The 18,318-nt window shown below is 39.8% G+C and overlaps 1 protein-coding gene across 1 annotated transcript; it reads left to right on the plus strand.

The window, feature by feature from the left end:
- The first annotated feature begins 4,041 nt into the window (after positions 1-4,041).
- On the plus strand, positions 4,042-18,279 carry slc7a6 (solute carrier family 7 member 6). The gene is made up of 10 exons (XM_071530354.1): positions 4,042-4,119; positions 10,612-11,193; positions 12,914-13,039; positions 13,148-13,292; positions 13,400-13,523; positions 13,627-13,730; positions 13,950-14,046; positions 14,584-14,733; positions 15,555-15,738; positions 15,824-18,279. Exons 2-10 carry the CDS (start codon positions 10,704-10,706, stop codon positions 15,889-15,891), a joined length of 1,488 nt encoding a protein of 495 aa, XP_071386455.1. The 5' UTR covers positions 4,042-4,119; positions 10,612-10,703; the 3' UTR covers positions 15,892-18,279.
- Positions 18,280-18,318: the final 39 nt, after the last annotated feature.

Genomic DNA, 18,318 nt, shown 5'->3' on the forward strand with positions numbered 1-18,318 from the left:
GTGAAACATGATGTTTGCTGTGAAAGGTCATTTTAATTTTTGTACCAGTGAGGAATAAAATTTCTATTTTACACGCTGCTGACACTTGTGTTGATTTTAATATTTGAGACCACTTGACCAATCAGTGTTCATTAGCTGTAATGCTAGGGTGCCAGATGATGTCACCTTCTATAGAGTACAGCAGGTGGTGACATCACCTGGCACCAAAGATCAGCCAATAGCAGATGGCAATTTCAGTAACATGCTTTTTACCTTCAGATGTCAGGCTTTACACAGATTTGGGTCGGGGGTTTATAGTGCCTCCTTAAACAAAACACTGATTAAAATTGTCAGTAAGTGGTCATGCAAGCTATGCTGCCCTACAAAGCCAAAGTGCAGTAACTACGCAAACAGTGAAACTGTCCAGGAAGTCCAGGAAAATAGGTTATATGTAGACAAGTGATAATGTGCTCAAGTATTGTATTATTATATATTTATTATTTATATTATATATATTATTATATATTATATATATAAAGTAATTTTTTTGTATATATAAAAACTGACCAAAAATTTGACCTATGACCCCTAGAATGCAGTTACTGCACTTTGCCTTTGTACCACTTGATGCAACTGTATGGATTATGCAAAGGCAAAGTGCAGTAACTACCAATATCTATGGATTTGTACTAATTTTTGTTTTGTTTTATCTGTTTCATGGTAATTGTCTGAAACCTATTTCAGCCATATTCAATGGTTTACCTTATTAATTTATATATAATATAATATTTTTAAGTGTACATCTGAAATAATCCAGGTATTGTTTTGCCAATATGAAACAGCTAGTTCATTAAGAAGATATAAGAGGGATGTGGGGGAAGAGTGGGGCAGATGCTGGGTAATATAAAATATTAATAATATAATATATTTCCATTTTATTCAGAATATAAAAGAAAATATAACGTAATGGTCACATACATTCAGAAATGTCATCTATCTGTAAAATTAATCAATGAAGCAATTAGGTTTTCAATCAGAATATAAATATTGACTGAATTGATTCCAAAACCATGAGAAAATTAGGGTCTGATAGCTGCATATTCACATGAATTGGCATTTTAGCTATGTAGCCACAAAGTGGCTATAGGTTGAATCACTATTGTGTTATAGCAATCTGCGATAGAGTGTAGCAAAACAGACATTTATTTAGATGATGACAACTTTATGTTTTTCCCCTTTAAAGACCCATCATCTTACACCACTAACTAAGCTGTATACTATGATCTGACCTCCTAAAGACTCATATCAGCCTATAATTGTGAGTAAACTCTATTTTTGCAAACTAGGTATAGGTGGGTTAACCTTCCACTGCATCCCAGCCCCTCACTCATTACACAATATACTCCATGAGTGCTGTACAGTATGACCCCATGACAGAACATTATGTGTGTGTGTGAGTGTGTGTGTGTGTTAAGTACATGTGTTTTCCCCTTACAAAAACCCAGTAGGTCTGCTTGTCCTCCACATATAAAGTGTGTGTGTATGTGTGTGTGTGTGTGTGTGTTTAAATCCGTTACATCCTCGCCACTTTAACTTACAGGTCAATGGCACAAACTCTTCAAGAGCCCTTATGACTCTATCGGCCTGTTTATCTTGACCCGTGCTCCCTTGCAGGCCAGCTCTAATTACATGTCTGTTCTTCACACACTAGCAGTGCTGGGCTTTTAGTTGCACCTGAACGGCAATCACATCTGGATGTTGACCGTTAGAGAGAGAGAGAGAGAGAGAGAGAGAGAGAGAGAGAGAGAGAGAGAGATGACAAGGAAGTTGTTTTCTAGGCTGAGAATGATACCGAAAAAAATATGGTCTTATGTGTCTGTGATAATCAATAGTGACTTTATAACATATCATCATATCATATGTTCTGGTATTTTTTTTAATCTCCAAGGTATCACATCATTAGAATATTCATAAAGTCCTATAGGGATTTATAGTGTGTCTGTGATACTCAGTGTTGAGTTTATAGTGACTTTATCACACTTAACTACTTTTTTTTATATTTCCTTATCTCCTATAGTGTCACTACAATATTCCCATAATATTCCTATAGTGATATTTCATATTTGTATTTGTATAGTATCCCTCTAAAATGTCTTGCTGCAGTTCTTTTGTTTTCAACCAGCACTTATTTCAGTGAGAAATCTAATTTTTGAAACAGTTTGCCTCTCATTCCCACGGTCTTCTCCCACTAAAATAGCGCAGCTAAGTTAACCAACGGAGGCTGGTAGCGAGTTGAGGCGACAAAATCCAAAATGTAAAGTTTGTACGGAAATACAGTTTATCTTTATGGATTATATTGATGCCGAATTGACAAGAAGACTGTCTACATTTGACACCTTTTATCTTGTGTTTCTAGAGTTATGTGTTTTTACGGACACGTAAGGAATTGTTAATATGTCATATTTCTTAAAGGGAGTTTGGCGTATTATTTTCCCCGGAGAGGGCAGGAAGCTTCAGTTTAATTCAAACTGCTAATATGTATATTTTTTAACATTTTGTCACCACTACAGAAACACTAGGTAACTGCTAAAGTATGATAAGGTTGTCTGACGTTGACTGCTGTTAGTTATTGGTTTGATTAATGGTTTAATAATGTGTATTTGTATTGATTACTGACGGTGGCTGATCAGCTAATTGTACTCAGTTTGGCTGTTTTTTGACTTTATCGAAGAGGTTAGGTGGTGTAGAAATGCAGGAAATTTGTTTTAAATTACAATTAAAAATTTTTTTTTTTTTGGGAAGGTGTATAGATAAAAATGACTATCTATTGATTTATTCAGTTGCTGATGAGAGCTTTTGGATAAACCTCACGATAAATCACAACAAATTTTCTATCATATTTCTATGGGACATAAAGTATGTCTGTTAATAATGACTGTATGCTTTTATTTTTTATCTACTATGGCATATTCCTACAATATTCTGATAGAGACTTATGCTTTGGTATTTGTATAACATCCTTCTTAAATCTATTACAGCTTCAAACTTCTATTAGGTATTACATTATCCCCAACCCCCCTTCCACCCCTCGCCCCACCCTTATAATTCAATTTATGACCACTAGATTGCGCCAAATTAAATTTTGGATAATTTCTTGGATGGTAAACACAGTCCTACTAGTCTTTACGAGGCATGCAGCTCCACCATTTTAGTGTTGGGAGGTATTCCAAAGAAACAGGTTTGAGGTCAGTTGGTGTGATTTTTTTGTTTTGTTATACATGTGAACTTGTGAAAGGGAGAGTAATCCATTTGTTGGAACAAAAACGAACATTTTTTTGTGTAGGCCTAATTAATGAAAATGTGAGAGTAGACCTTTTAAGAGAAGAGCCCCCCAAACACACACACACACACACACACACACACACACACACACACTCACACACACACACACACATACACGTGGAGTGAGAAAGCCCCCTCTTGCCTCACAATGATATTCTGAGTAATTTTTGATAAAAGGGTACTTTATCTGTCAAAAAAGCCAACTATTCACGTTCAGAGACTTTATATTAATAGTAATAACAATACCAACAATAGGCCTAATAATAAAGAAACATGACAGAAATTGAATATAAATAGATTTTCTTTTATTTATTTATTTTAAATCCTCCAACTGTAGGCTAATTAGTGATTCGTCCAGTTGTCGTTGTAGACTGTTATGACTAAATTATCTTCTGAATGTGTTTACCTAAGCTTGCTTCTTGTGTAGGCTACATATGATATTCAAATCATTATAAAGGTAGCCTATATGGTATTCAATTTACAATTTAGGCATTTCAGGCCTATTTCATAGCCTACACCGATAAGGTCAGATATCTTTCATTTTATTCCATGACTGATATTGGATTTTGTAATGAAATATTGGATATCCAACAGGCTATTTACTGGTAGTCCTGCTGTGCCTCCTCTCCCCATGCTCCCACTCGGCAGTACAGTATAGTCTACCAGCGTCACATGACAGTCGGCTCTGTGAGCAGAGCAGCAGCCAGTTGTTTACGGTCGGTGATGCCGCTGCATTTGCCACCGGACACCGTGTTGGCAGGCTGTCAAAACCGGTAGACCGGAGGAAAAACAAGCCAGGTAAGACTCGACAACCTTCCACAGATGTTACCGTCTGCCAGGACTAGCTTCTGTTAAAGCGCAGTAACGACAGCTTATTCGCGGAAGACACAACTACCTGGGTTTAGATTAAGCATCGGGACAAAAGAGAGCCGTTTGTTTGCAGCTGCGCCAAGTTAGACAGAGATAGCAGGGAATACACCGGAAGTTAGGTGGTTTGCCTTCAAAATAAAAGCGTAAAGTAATCGTTCATCATCCGTAGCGTATTGTATTTAGCCCATGTCATTTTTACAGTAGGTAGGCTACTGAATGGAGGTATATTTTTTTAAATTCGTGGCCACAGTATAGGAGTCCAACCCAAGGAAGAACAAATTGGTAGTATTGGAGGCCAATGGATGTTCAAAAGATGGCTTTATTGATACAGAAAAAAAAATACTGTATTTCTTGTTTTTTCTGTCAAAACGCGTTAGTTTTTCCTGTACCAATAAGGACATTTTTAGATCATCCATCAGGTGAGGAGCTGCATGTGTTTTTGTTACTTCTTGCAGCTTGGAAGTAGTGACAGACAGTATTGTTTTTCTTGTTTCACTTTGGCAGGCTATATCATCATCTATAACTCATTTAGTCCAAATTTGAACTTGCAGTTTTCATAATTCTGGAGAGGAAAGATTAACCAAAAATTGCAAGTTATTAAAAAAAAATTACATCATGGGAGCATTCAGGACCAGTGTTCCTTCTAAACTGTTAGTTTAGCATCTAATAGGACTAATTGATCCCATTGACAAAATAATATCTTAAATTATTTGGTATTAACTCTTGTCAGTCACCAGTCATTGCTCCACATATCCCTTGCTTCTAAAATGCATTCTTTACTTTAGCTTTGTTACTTGTTTTATTAAAAAAGTTGCAACATATTTTCATCAAATATGGTTTTATTTTGAAACTCGTGACCGGAAGTTGTGTTCTTTGACTCAATCTGACTTGACACCGGTTCATTTAGAAGATGCCAGATGAAGATGCCGGCCCGAGTTATGCTTAATAAAGGGTGTTTTTTTTCTTAATCGTGATTATTATTATGTGACAGACTGGGACTATAGACTAAGGTCAGATAGAAAAAGCCAAAACAAATTAGACCAATTCCTAATTAGACTGAAATAGGCAAGGAGGTGCTAGATCATCAGAGCGACTGTAGTAACGCAGTTCAGCCACGTTTTTATTTAAGGGATAAATTTACCAGTTTATCCACATTTTAGCCTTCAGTCTTTATTACTTAAATCCATACATCATGGTAAGTGGGCTAGTATCAAACTGAAAGCCTATAAATTATATGAGGATTATTATGAGTTATATGAGGATTGGGAGTTTTAAGGGGCAAATAGAGTAAAATAATTTTCTGAGACTGTAATTGATTTTTGTTGATATTGGTGGTTGTTACTGACGGAAGTCGGAAGTAGAATGGACATGCTTTTTTGTGATCAAGATTATATTGTTATATTTCAAGAAAGAAAAAGCAAATTATAAACACTCTTCATCAGTAACAATATGGGAATGGAAGAAAAATAAGGAGGGGGTGTGATAGGGGACACACTTACAATAGTCTAATATACAGTAGGTACCATAATATCATAAATATTTGATTACAGGGACTTCTGCTTCTACCACTGCTTCTACTGTAAATGGTTTAGCTTAGTCATGTATTCCAAGTTTACTGTGTTGTGCAGAGAATATCATTAAGTAGCTAAACATAAAATAGGGTTTGATAGGTAATGGGTTGTAATTAGGCCACAGAGAACAGTGTAGAGAAAATGTGGCTACAACAGAGCATGTGGAGGAAAAGTGCTGTTGGGTTGATAAGATAAGATAAAATAAGATTGCACTTTATTAATGCCCTTGGGGAAATTCAGGAGCCACAGCAGCAACTGGCAGAACAGCACCAAGGAAAACAAGTGTGAAAAAGGAGATAAAACGTAGTGAGAAGGACGACTGGAAAAACCTGCACAGTGTTTTGCAGGTTTTGTCTCTTGTCATGTGCTCTCTGTGGTTTCTACCTGTGGCTTTACTGCTGTGTCTCTCACAGTTTGAAAACAGCTCTCAAATAACCTCCAACATCACATGATCTCTCTCTCTCTCTCTCTCTCTCTCCCCCTCTCACTCACACACACACACACACACTCACACACACACACACCCACACACACTTGCACCCTGCTATGCTCAAGGTGTTGTTAGGCATTCATGTTCAAATTAATTATGCTGTCACGGGTGTGTGTTCGGAAATTATAACATATTGTTAACATTTAAATTAACTGCTATGTGGTCACAGGTGTGTGTTTATACTATAGTACGCCGTTAATTTAAATTATCAGCTTCAAACCTGACTCAGCCAATCAGGGCTGAGGACTGCAACTGTCTGTTTTATAAATTATTTGAACTTTGCAGACAGTTTGTTTCCATTGTGATGTAGTCATAGGTTATGCCAAACAAACAATAGATAAAAGCACGCAAGTTGCATAGAGTACAACAGGTGATGACATCAGCCAATAGCAGATGGCCATTTCAAGTAGCATGCTTTAGATGTCAGGGTTTACACAGATTTGGGTTTGGTGTTAACTTACTTTTAAAAGTATACAAGGCAGTGGCAGTTGAAGAAAGTTAAATAGTGTGAAGACAGCATAATATTTTACAATCAACTGACCCACAGCTCTTGAAAAGTGATAAAATATTTACCACAGAGCAACAACAGCCTCCATTTAGCAGTGAGCAGAGTAAATTTCCATCACCTGTAAAGGGGCATTGAATACTTGATGACTTCTATCGACCCCTATTGGTGACCAGTGGGAACTACAGCAACATCGATAGAACTTATCTCCCACACAAGGCTCTGAGACTGGGAGTTTTGGTTCTGAAACAGAATACGGGCCAGAAAATTAGTTTTGAAAGCCGTTTTATAGGATGAGGTTCAATCTGCCACGCATGGTCCCTTAGATCAAGGAATGTATTTTGTGCTTAAGTCTTTATTGTACAACATGGCAACAGAGCAAATCTATTAGCGCTCAATTAAAGAGCTTGATAGGAAGGAAGTGGCAGCCGAGCTACGTAGCATATTGAATTATGTCATTGCACCGGAGCCATAAAGTGCCCACTGTGTTCCTGTAGTCAATGTCGATGCTTCCTTCTTCCTTCGATTTCCTGCTTCAACTCTAGATTAAGTATTACAAGAGTCTGGTCCGCACCACGGCTGTCTTCTGCAGGACAGTCAACTGAGCATTCCATAATGGCTGCACCATTTTATAGGCACACATGCTTTGGCTTAGCTGGGTTCAGGTAAACAGCGGGCAGGTACATAGGTGTGTGGGAAAGTCCGTCTGTTATTGAGTAACGAGTCTCGGATGACAGCGGTTCGGTTGTTGCAGTCATTGATTGGTCTGAATCAGCGGATAAGCAGATGGTGTGGCGGCCAGGTTACGCATGTGGAATGGATGACTGATCACTGAACTGCATGCATACGAGCACCACACACACACACACACACACACACACACACAAATACAACACACAAGCACCCACACACCGACAGACAGAATCAGTCATGTTATTGTACTGTACATTGTATACATTCCACACCTACATTACACACAGCCCTTCCCATACTATTCTAGCATGTTCCCTTTTCCTCTACACACTCCCTCTACTCTCCCTGGCCTAGACTCAGATCACAATCTGAGCAATCTACGCACACGCTAGGCCTTCATCCACTGTGCTTTTAGAGTAGAGATGATAGAGTTACAGTGGTGGAAAGTAACTAAGTACATTTACTCAAGTACTGTACTTAAGTACAATTTTGAGACACTTGCACTTTACTTGAGTATTTCCATTTGATGCTACTTTATACTTCCACTCCACTACATTTCAGAGGGAAATATTGTACTTTCTACTTCACTACATTTATTTGACAGCTTTAGTTACTTTTCACATGGAGATTTGACACAATGGATAATATAACAAGCTTTTAAAATACAACACATTGTTAAAGATGAAACCAGTGGTTTCCAACCTTTTTGGCTTTTGACATCTTACAAAAAGCAGTGTGTAGTCGGGTCACATTTCAGATGTCTATGAGTTGTTAACAGCTCCACCAAATAGTGATTTTTCCCTCTAAACCTCACATGGTTTCATTTCAATAAATGTTCAAATGATCCAATATTTCAGCAAAAATCAAAGATTAGAGAAAAAGTCCAAAAACTGAAAACAGATTTGTGTATCAGAACTTTGTTTTTTCTTCTTTCCTCTCCCATTAATCATCTCACAACCCCTCAGATTTATCCGGTGACCCTTTGGAGGGGCCCGACCCCTAGGTCGGGAACCACTGGACTAAACTAGCTAACTGTATATAAAGTAGTTCAAACTAGCTCCACCTCCAGCAGCTACAACAGTAACATGCTGCTTACACACTGATGCTTCAGTATTAATAATCTAATGATGTCATATATAATAAAATATCAGTCAGAGGGACCAAACCACTACTTTTACTTTAATACTTTAACTACATTTTGCTGCTAATACTTGTGTACTTTTACTTAAGTAGGATTTTTCATGCAGGACTTTTACTTGTAATGGAGTATTTTTACATTGCTGTATTGGTACTTTTACTTAAGTAAAGGATCAGAGTACTTCTTCCACCACTGTAGAGTTATTGGTCAAAAAATGAGTTATGATGATGATAGTTATGAGTTAAGACCCAATAAATGAGGACTAGTCAAAGAAGTGTATTAAAACCTGTATAGAGACATATTTGGCAGACGGTCTCAAATTGGTCCACGAGGTTGGCTTTTCTCGTATCATCCCTTCTCTAAAAACACAGAGTGGGTGAAGGCCTAGCTTGTGGTTAGATAGCTCAGATTGTGATCTGAGTCCAGGCCAGGGAAAGAGAGAGAGAAGGGAGAGGCTGTAGAGGAAGGGAGAACAGAACAGAACAGAACAGAACAGAACAGAATAGGTAGTCCCTTATTCCTGCAGCAACAGAGTCCTTTTGATCTGAGGAGAAACCAAACCTCGTGCACCTACACTTGTGCACAGACATAGCCAGAAATGGGAATAGGTACCGACCGAGATTTGGACTAACTTGTAGTAAGTGATAATGTTAATTCTGACATTATAAGGGGTGCAATATTTTTTATATAGTAATACTGATAACGGAACACCTTGCCACAACAGTAAGTCCATGTTTTAATACTTTTAGTGGCATTTTGTCTCAATGTTTCTTTTGTGTGTCCTATGAGAAAGTATGCTTAAGGCTGTCCATGGTTGTCACTGATGATTTTTGCTTCTGTTATTGAAGTGAAAGGTTATTGGGGGTGTTTTCATGTGGATGTGAAGGCGAATGCGTGGCCCACAGGGTTTTGCCATATGAGGGACCGATATACACGTCACAAGGGAGGCCTGCAGCACAATGATGCCCTTTCAGATATCTTAGCAAATCTCTCTTACCATGGATTTATGTGTAGAGACACACTGGCAGGCCATCTTAAACTAGAGAAGAGAGTGACCTTTCCATTAGCGTGATAAAACTGTTCTGGGTGTATCTAGGTGAGGCAGTGGTTTGGCACTCCATATCAAACATCTCTCCTCTGAAAACAGAATGGAAGATGGCCTGGCTTGTGCTTAGATAGTAGAGCTGTGGCAGATATCAGGTGAAACATGATTTGTCACATAGTTCAATTCATCCAACTATTTTGTAGCACTAAGAACCTGAGTTGTGTTTTGGTGTTTGATTATTATTAGATATTAGATTATTAGTCAATTTTATTACATCATCAGTTGCAAAAATGCCCAATAATTATGATTATCTTCTACAAAAAAAAATACTACAATATCAGTTGAAAGATGTTATGACATTATTCGCCAGTTTATTACATAAACCAGTTTTATTACATTTTCAACTCATGGGTATTGCATTATTACATTTTGACCAATTATTGCATTTTCTGTCAGTTATTGCATTGCTACACTCATTTTGAGCACACTTTGTGGTGCATTCCTTCTCCTTTGGTTCAAGCCCTATACCTGAGCATTGCAACTCCTGAATTATCATCATCATCATAGTACTAAGGTGCTTTAAATAAAAGTGAACGGCTAACAGCATTGCCACTCTCACTATCCTAACCCCAGTCCATCCAGTCCAACCCCCTTCCCATTTCCTTGCCCACTCTCATCCCTGGTCTTGACCCTGCATTGACCACTGTTTGTCACATTAGAGTATGAATGCCACATTGCAACACACCGCATCATTAAAAACTTGGGGGGGGTGAAGGTATGACACCGTGTTGGGAATGGCTTTGGCCACAGTCTCTTTCTGTTCTACCACTGTTAGTATCACTCTTTCCCCCTTCTCCTCTCTTTGAAATCTCCTTTAGTTTTGCTTGTCTTTACAAAGAAAGAAATCCCACTTTTCTTCACCAGCTATCGCTCGTCTCTTTCTGAACCTGTTTTGCTCTCGCTCTTCTCTCTCCACAGGGCAGGTTGCACCAGAGGTTGCCAGAAAGGGACCTGTAGCGTCCTCTGTTGGTCCTCAGTCACCACTGGTTAGGCCCTGAGACGACGGCACCATGGACGACCAGGGAGAATCCAAGAAGCCGAACGGCAGCGCCGGCTCCTCCTCCGGTCCGTCGGAGCCGCCCAAGGAGACCATGCAGCTGAAGAAGGAGATCTCGCTGCTCAACGGCGTCAGCCTGATCGTAGGGAACATGATCGGCTCGGGGATATTCGTATCCCCCAAGGGCGTGCTGATCTACAGCGCCTCCTACGGGCTGTCGCTAGTCATCTGGGTCATCGGGGGGCTGTTCTCAGTGGTGGGGGCCCTCTGCTACGCCGAGCTGGGCACCACCATCACCAAGTCGGGGGCGTCGTACGCGTACATCCTGGAGTCGTTCGGTGGGTTCATAGCGTTTATCCGTCTGTGGACGTCTTTGTTGATTATTGAGCCCACCAGCCAGGCGGTCATAGCCATTACCTTTGCCAACTACCTGGTGCAACCCCTCTTCCCCACATGCGAACCGCCATATGTGGCATCCAGGCTCATCGCTGCAGCGTGTATATGTGAGTACATCTGACCTACTGTATGTTCCATTGCATATGTCTATCCTCTCGCACCCTCATGTTCTCTGCACCACTGGCTCTTTGGTGCTCTGGTTCTTAATCTTGTTGAGATATACAGGGGAGTGGACAAAACTGGTACACCTAAAAATATATTTTAATTACCTGATGAAGATTGTCTTGAGAACAGCTTTGGTCCTCCTTGTCCTTCTGTCATACTGCATCCTGCACTGTGTGGGAGGGGGATATTGGACCTTTCTTCAAGAAGGAAAGCCTCCAGTTCTTTGAGAGATGAAGGAGGTAGAAATCTACTTCCCATGAAGGTTCAATGATGTTTAGATCTGGTGATTGGGGAGGCCAGGGAAGGAGTCTGGGGGATGGCACGGTGGGTCAAAACAAAAGTCTCAAATCCTGGCCCGGGGTTAGCCCTGTGATGGACTGGCAACCTGTCCGTGGTGTCCCTGTCTTTTGCCCAATGCATGCTGCGATAGGCTCCAGCACTCCCAGGACCCTGAATAGGAATAAGTGGGTAAAGACAGGAGTTCAGGTTTCGTGCTCCTTGGCAGCCCTGCCGTAAACACCAGCTTTGTCAAGGTACCAGTGTACAGGCATATTTGAGGCCATGGTTTTGTGGTGATTAGCAATTATCCTGTTAAGTGTCCGTCTATCTCTGTCGGTGAGCTTTGACTTGAGACCACTGTACTTCTTTGTTGATGCAGTTTGTCCTTGTTTAGCATATGTTGTCATGTTTTTCCAGACTGTTCCGCCTCATGTTGCTTTGAAAACTCAACAATGGTGATTGTCAGACCTCTTTTAAATTGGCAGTCAACTTAATATTGCTTGTGCTTACTTGCCTGTGTAATTGTTATTTTGTTCCTTCAACGTTAAAACCCTTTTTATGTGGTGTCTCTGATATTTTGTCCACCCCCTGTATCTCTCCTTTCTGTTGTTCTAATTTTCTTACCCTCCCTTTTCCTGTCACTCTATCTTAGTCATTCGATTACTCACTCATACAGTGTGTGGGCTCACTTGTTTGTCTCTCTGTCCTCTGGGTTCACATGGTAAACTAAATGCCTATTAGCCATTATTAATTTTGTTGGATCACTGGAACAAGAAGAACCTGTTCTCCAGGTGTACGTGTACCTCCCCTGTTTTTGTGCTGATAGGGAAAAATAGTATCAACAAGTACTATTTAATGAGCAAGTCTGCAAACAGTGTTTTCAGTGATCTGAGGTACTAGTTACAGTTTGTCAGAATAAACAGTGGAAAAGGCAGCTGAGGCAGTTTCTACATTCTCACATAATCCACTGGTATATCATGCTTAGGATATAAGCAGGGATGTGATATGTATCAGCACAGATGGATTGGTGTTTTTGTTCAGTTGAATGCAGGCTATCTGATTACAGTAGAAAGATGGTGACCCACTAGCTTGCATTAAGTGAGGGGATCCGATACTCAAATGGACTACACTTGAATTGAATATGCCTCATTTGAAAGCTGTGTCCTGAAACAAATACTGCCTAGGCTGCTTATCTCAGCATTACCTGTACCGACAAATTGTACTGGCCCTCAAACCAAGCAGTGTGCAATACCTAATACTGGCATCAAAGTCGTAATTCTGGTAGTGACAATTCATCATAGTCATTTGTGGAATTTTCTACCTCTCTCCTTCTCTACTTACGTCCTCCTCTCTTTGCTTCCCCCCCGTTGCCTTTCTCCCCAGGCTTACTGACATTCATCAACGCTGCCTACGTGAAGTGGGGCACCCGGGTGCAGGACGTTTTCACCTATGCCAAGGTGGCAGCCCTCATCGTCATCATCATCACCGGCATCGTCAAGCTGTGCCAGGGTGAGCGCTGCTACTGTTGTACTCACGCTTCTTCTCACATGCTTGTTCCTGTATGTGATCCCTCACTTTGTTTGGCTCACACGGTCAATCACTGAATCTCCGTTCTAGGTTACACAAACAATTTTCAGTCGTCCTTCCAGGGATCGTCCACAGATCCGGGCGACATTGCGTTGGCGCTCTACTCCGCCCTCTTCTCCTACTCCGGCTGGGACACCCTCAACTTTGTCACAGAAGAGATCAAAAACCCTGAAAGGTAACTCCTGATACCGCATGCTGCATTTTCTTTCGTTCTCAGTTGGAATTATGAGCGGAACAAATTGTTAGGGAAAAGTCAGGATCCTGTGTACCTCTGTGTCACAGGAACCTTCCCCTGGCCATCGCCATCTCCATGCCCATAGTCACTATCATCTACATCCTGACCAATGTGGCCTATTATGCTGTTCTGGACATTAGCGCTATACTGGCCAGTGATGCTGTGGCAGTGGTGAGTATTTAGAGAACAAAGGACATGAAAAACAAAATGTATGTGTGTGTGTGTGGGTATGTGCTAAAATTCCAGTCGCTGAGTCAGTTTCTATGTGTTGCAGACATTTGCAGATCATACTCTTGGGGTGATGAGCTGGATCATCCCCATCGCTGTGGCTTTGTCCTGCTACGGAGGCCTCAACGCCTCCATTATAGCTGCATCCAGGTAGAACACACACAAACACGTACACTCCATTCTGAGCTCAAACTTTCAGCCTTCCTCCTAGGCCCGGGTATCATGTAGACGTTACCATCAGAGTTCCAATAAAGTCTTTAATTTTTCCCAAAACGCAGCTTTCGGGAGCTGGGATCTAAAGCTAGTTCTCTGATGACGTTGACTCTATGCTGCCAAGGTCTCCCTTTCACAAGTGTTTGATCTCTCCAGGTTGTTCTTCGTGGGCTCTCGTGAGGGCCACCTTCCAGACGCCCTGTCCATGATCCACATTGAGAGATTCACTCCAATCCCTGCGCTGCTCTTCAATGTAAGAATATGGGTGAATAACATGTAAACTGCAGCACAGTACGTACACAAATCCTTCAGTTTCCTTTGTTGAGACAAGGAGAGGTGATGGAGCACGCATGCATTTCTTCAACAAGGCCCTGCTTTACATTTATACAGTTACACACATTTTGCCCAGTTCAACAACAATCTTGCACTGAGCAGTTGGTAATGTTGCTAACTGTTAAACTCTAGGCTAGTATACAACTTGTCATAAATGTGATGGAATGAAAAGGTAGGATATTTGCTTTTCAAGTATCAAGTTCCTCAAAATGGAAATTCTACGTACCACAACTGCAGTTTATTATAAATAATGTACTGGTAAAATTACTCCACTTACTCTCTACCTGCAAATATGACATTCACTTTATTTTAACTACTTAGCCAGCTCAGCTAGACCAACATGATGATTTTAGAGGTGGTGATGAATGGAGTTGTCTCCCTCTTGTGGTGACTAATACACACTGCTACCTTTAACTACTTCCTTTCACATGTCTCCATCCATCCGTTTGCTCTCCAGTGCGCCATGGCGTTGATCTACCTGACAGTGGAGGACGTCTTCCAGCTGATCAACTACTACAGCTTCAGCTACTGGTTCTTCATGGGTCTGTCCATCGCCGGCCAGATCTACCTCCGCTGGAAGGAGCCTGACCGACCCAGACCTCTCAAGGTATGACCAGCTAAACATGCTTTTGTAATTCCAAGGTGCTGTGTTTGCATTTTTAAACATCAATATATCTTTGTCAAATTAATTGTGATATCTTGGTATAATTACTGTAAACAAAAGAGACCATGTTCGAGACACTTGGTAGTCTCTACCTCACGCAACTGGAATAAAAACGAAAGGTAGAAAAACACACCCTTGCAAATTGACAATATGCCCTTGGCATTGGAATTACTTGTGCACAAAAGGCCAGAAAATTGAAAAGATACAGCTTAATATATCATTCTTGCATTAATGTGAGAGTTTGTTTGAAAATTGCTCCCTAAATCAGTTCACATAGGAATAAAAATCCCTGAATAGAAGAAGATAATTTCATACTTTGAACTTGTATCAACCAATGTAGGCTCGGCCTTACAGACCCCAACCATTCAACATAGGTAAACCAAAGAAAATGGCTTACAGTCAGCACAGTGTAGTCCAAAATCATGTAATGGTTGCATATAGAAATGTATTGTTCAATGTCAATATCTTCAAATAATAATAAACTTAATTTGTATAGCACATTTTTTAAAAACAAATTAAAAAGTGCTTTTGCAATCAAATAACAACCATCATACTATAAAATAATCATAAATAAACAAAGATAAACAAAGATAAAAGGATAAGAGGAAAAAAAACAATAAATTAGTAAAAATAATAGGATAAAAGACATCACATAAAAGCAAGTCTATAAAGTTAAGTACAAAACAACCAATACAAAACTTAAAAGAAATGTTTTTTGTTGTGTTTCTACCTCCCCGTCTCCCTCCTCCTTTCCCCCTCCACAGTTAACGCTGCTGTACCCGGTGGTGTTTTGTCTGTGCACTGTTTTCCTGGTGGCCGTGCCTCTCTACAGCGACACCATCAATTCTCTGATCGGCATTGCCATCGCCCTGTCAGGGGTGCCCGTCTACTTCCTGGGTGTCCACCTACCCGAGTCCAAACGCCCGCCTATCGTCACCAAGATGCTGGGTGAGTTTACCGTCCATCCTGAAGCTTTGAGATGTGATTCTAAAGATTTTATTCTATGACATCACATCTCTCTCTCTTTCTCCAGGTTCTCTGACTCATCTCACCCAGTACGCCTGCTTCTGCGTGCTCACGGAGATGGACAAAAGCGAGTAGCCATGTGCGTCTCAAACACTTTTAAACTACATTACCCAGCAGCCTCTGCGACCTCACGCCTGTCAGTCACCAGGGGACCAGCTAAGGCATTTCCACCTGCTTTTCTGGGGAAAAGGGGGAATATATATCTTTTTCATTGTACTGTACACTATGCTGAAGTTTTCGGACTTAATTGGCTTGACTTGTTTACAATATTGAGGATGTTACCATATAAATGCACATGTGCACACTTATTTAGATAGACACACTGATACACATTGGAATTTAAGGGGAATTCCACTGATTTTTTTTTTTGTTATTCTGAAAAAGCAGCCATTTTCCAAGAGTTTGAGGTAGATTTTCTATAGATCAAAGTAAATGCAATCCTAAGCCATCTTCAATTTACATCGTTTGAGATGGTTTGAAGTAAATTTTTTGAGCAGTCATTTTTCGGTCTATACCTGCATTAAACATTAACAGTTTTTTCTATAATTTTTTCCGTTAATTTTAGATGCTTGCTATAGATGCTGGGAAATAACTTTTCACATTATCTTCTTTTGGGCAACTCAGGCAGTTTAATTCAATGATGCATTTCCCTTGATCTCTTGAACTCCTAAAATTAAAATCATAAGAAGAGGCACTTGAGCTGGCTAATCTGCCAAAATCACCATGATATATTAAACATAGTGAGTTATGCCAATGAGGCCATTAATTAACCGAATTCATTAAAATATTTCTATCAACATAGTTGTCTTTGCATAACGTGGTATCAATTAGTTCATTAGGGAGTTATAGTAGTTCCAAGAAAATCAGTTTCTCCTCACTACTATGCACATTTAGCAGCAAAATCGAATCAGATCATCTAGTCTATATGGGGAAGCTGTGGTATAAGTATGAAGTTTCTATCATGTGTTGTTGAGTTAGTGTTCACAAGACTGTCTACACACAGACAGACTCACTGTTCCGCACACCATGTACTATGGTGAGGGGACAGAGAGAAAAGAAAAAAAAAAAGCATTGGGAAAATCTTTAGAAAATGTCTGCTTTTGTAGAATAGCAACATATCAATTTCGGTGTGTTTAAAATATCACAATACAACAAGGATATACAGTACAGTATACTATATATTGTGGGTATTTTTCACACTAGGGTGTTATGGACCTTTTTCATATCTCCAGTCTGTTACCCGATGACCTCCATTAGAAATAATTTGCCTTTATAGTCATACACTGTTTTTTTTTTTTAAACATGCCTTTTAAATATGATGTGCCTCCGAGATTAAATACCTATTTCCATCCCAGCAGTACCTGCCACATGGACATGATGCAGACAGATCTTTATTGTGAGACATCTTAGAAGGTGATATTGTGTATGGATAGTATGTATGAACAGGAAGAGATTCCTATTGACAGTCAAAGTATTGTAAACGATTGATTAAGTTCCCTGCCTGAATGAAAAAAGGGAACAGAATAATGTCAGCTGCTATATGATGAGTCATCATAAGAGTGTTGTTGCCTTGGTCTGGATTTTACTTAGTGCCATCTTAATTCTGAAAGGGTTTTTTTTGTGTTGTTCACCTTTTCATTCAAAACATTTCACGCTTAATTTTGCTTTATGTTCAAAATATTATGTCCGGTTCCTTTTTTCAATGATGTTCATTAATCATTTCAAGCATTTGGGTTGGGTTTATTGTAGGCAGTGGTAGCCTGAACATGCTGGGACTGTTTGCTGTAAACGGGGCACACTTCAGGTTTGAAATTATGTAGCACTGAATCTTATGCAATTTTCTCTCATTTTTTACAGTTTATTCAATTATGCAAGACATCAGAAGACCTTCAGACTTGGGCCAAAATAGTATTTGACTTATTTTGTTGTTCTGGGTAGTCCTTTAAGTCTTCAAGTTCTGTCATTTGATTGATGAAACTTGTTCATATTCTGTTCAAGCAAATTAAGGATTCCAAATACTATGGGTTCAGGTCTGATTCACATACTTTATATGCACTAGCTTTGTGCTACAGTATGGGGCTGGACCTCTCAGATCCAAAGCGTTCACGATGCCTGACCTCACTTGTCCCATTTCAGAAAAAATTACACTGTATGGCTTCAGGAAAATTACTTTGAGCAATATTCCTTATCAGGTGGCTTTGTTACCACAGCCAGCCATTACAGCATTTTTCCAAAGAGCAAGGCTGTATCTCAGTAGTCCATCCACATTTCTTCATTTTTTTTTACCACTTCCTCCTGTAGCATCTACCAGAGATCATTTAAGATTAAAAAAAAAAAAATCTTATTACGCAACCTTCTAGACCATAGCAGTTGCAGATCACAGGACTGCTTAGTTTCATTGCATCTTCAATCTCTGGGATTAACCCCCCAAACTGAACTATTGAGTAGTTTTATCTAATTTATTATGTGGTTTATCAATAAAATGATTATTACCTTAAAATG

Source organism: Centroberyx affinis, unplaced genomic scaffold (genome assembly GCF_046629955.1).
Source record: "Centroberyx affinis isolate AG114_WGS23_722 - 3 ecotype Tasmania unplaced genomic scaffold, CSIRO-AGI_Caff_v1 ptg001916l_1, whole genome shotgun sequence".
NCBI lineage: Eukaryota > Metazoa > Chordata > Actinopteri > Beryciformes > Berycidae > Centroberyx > Centroberyx affinis.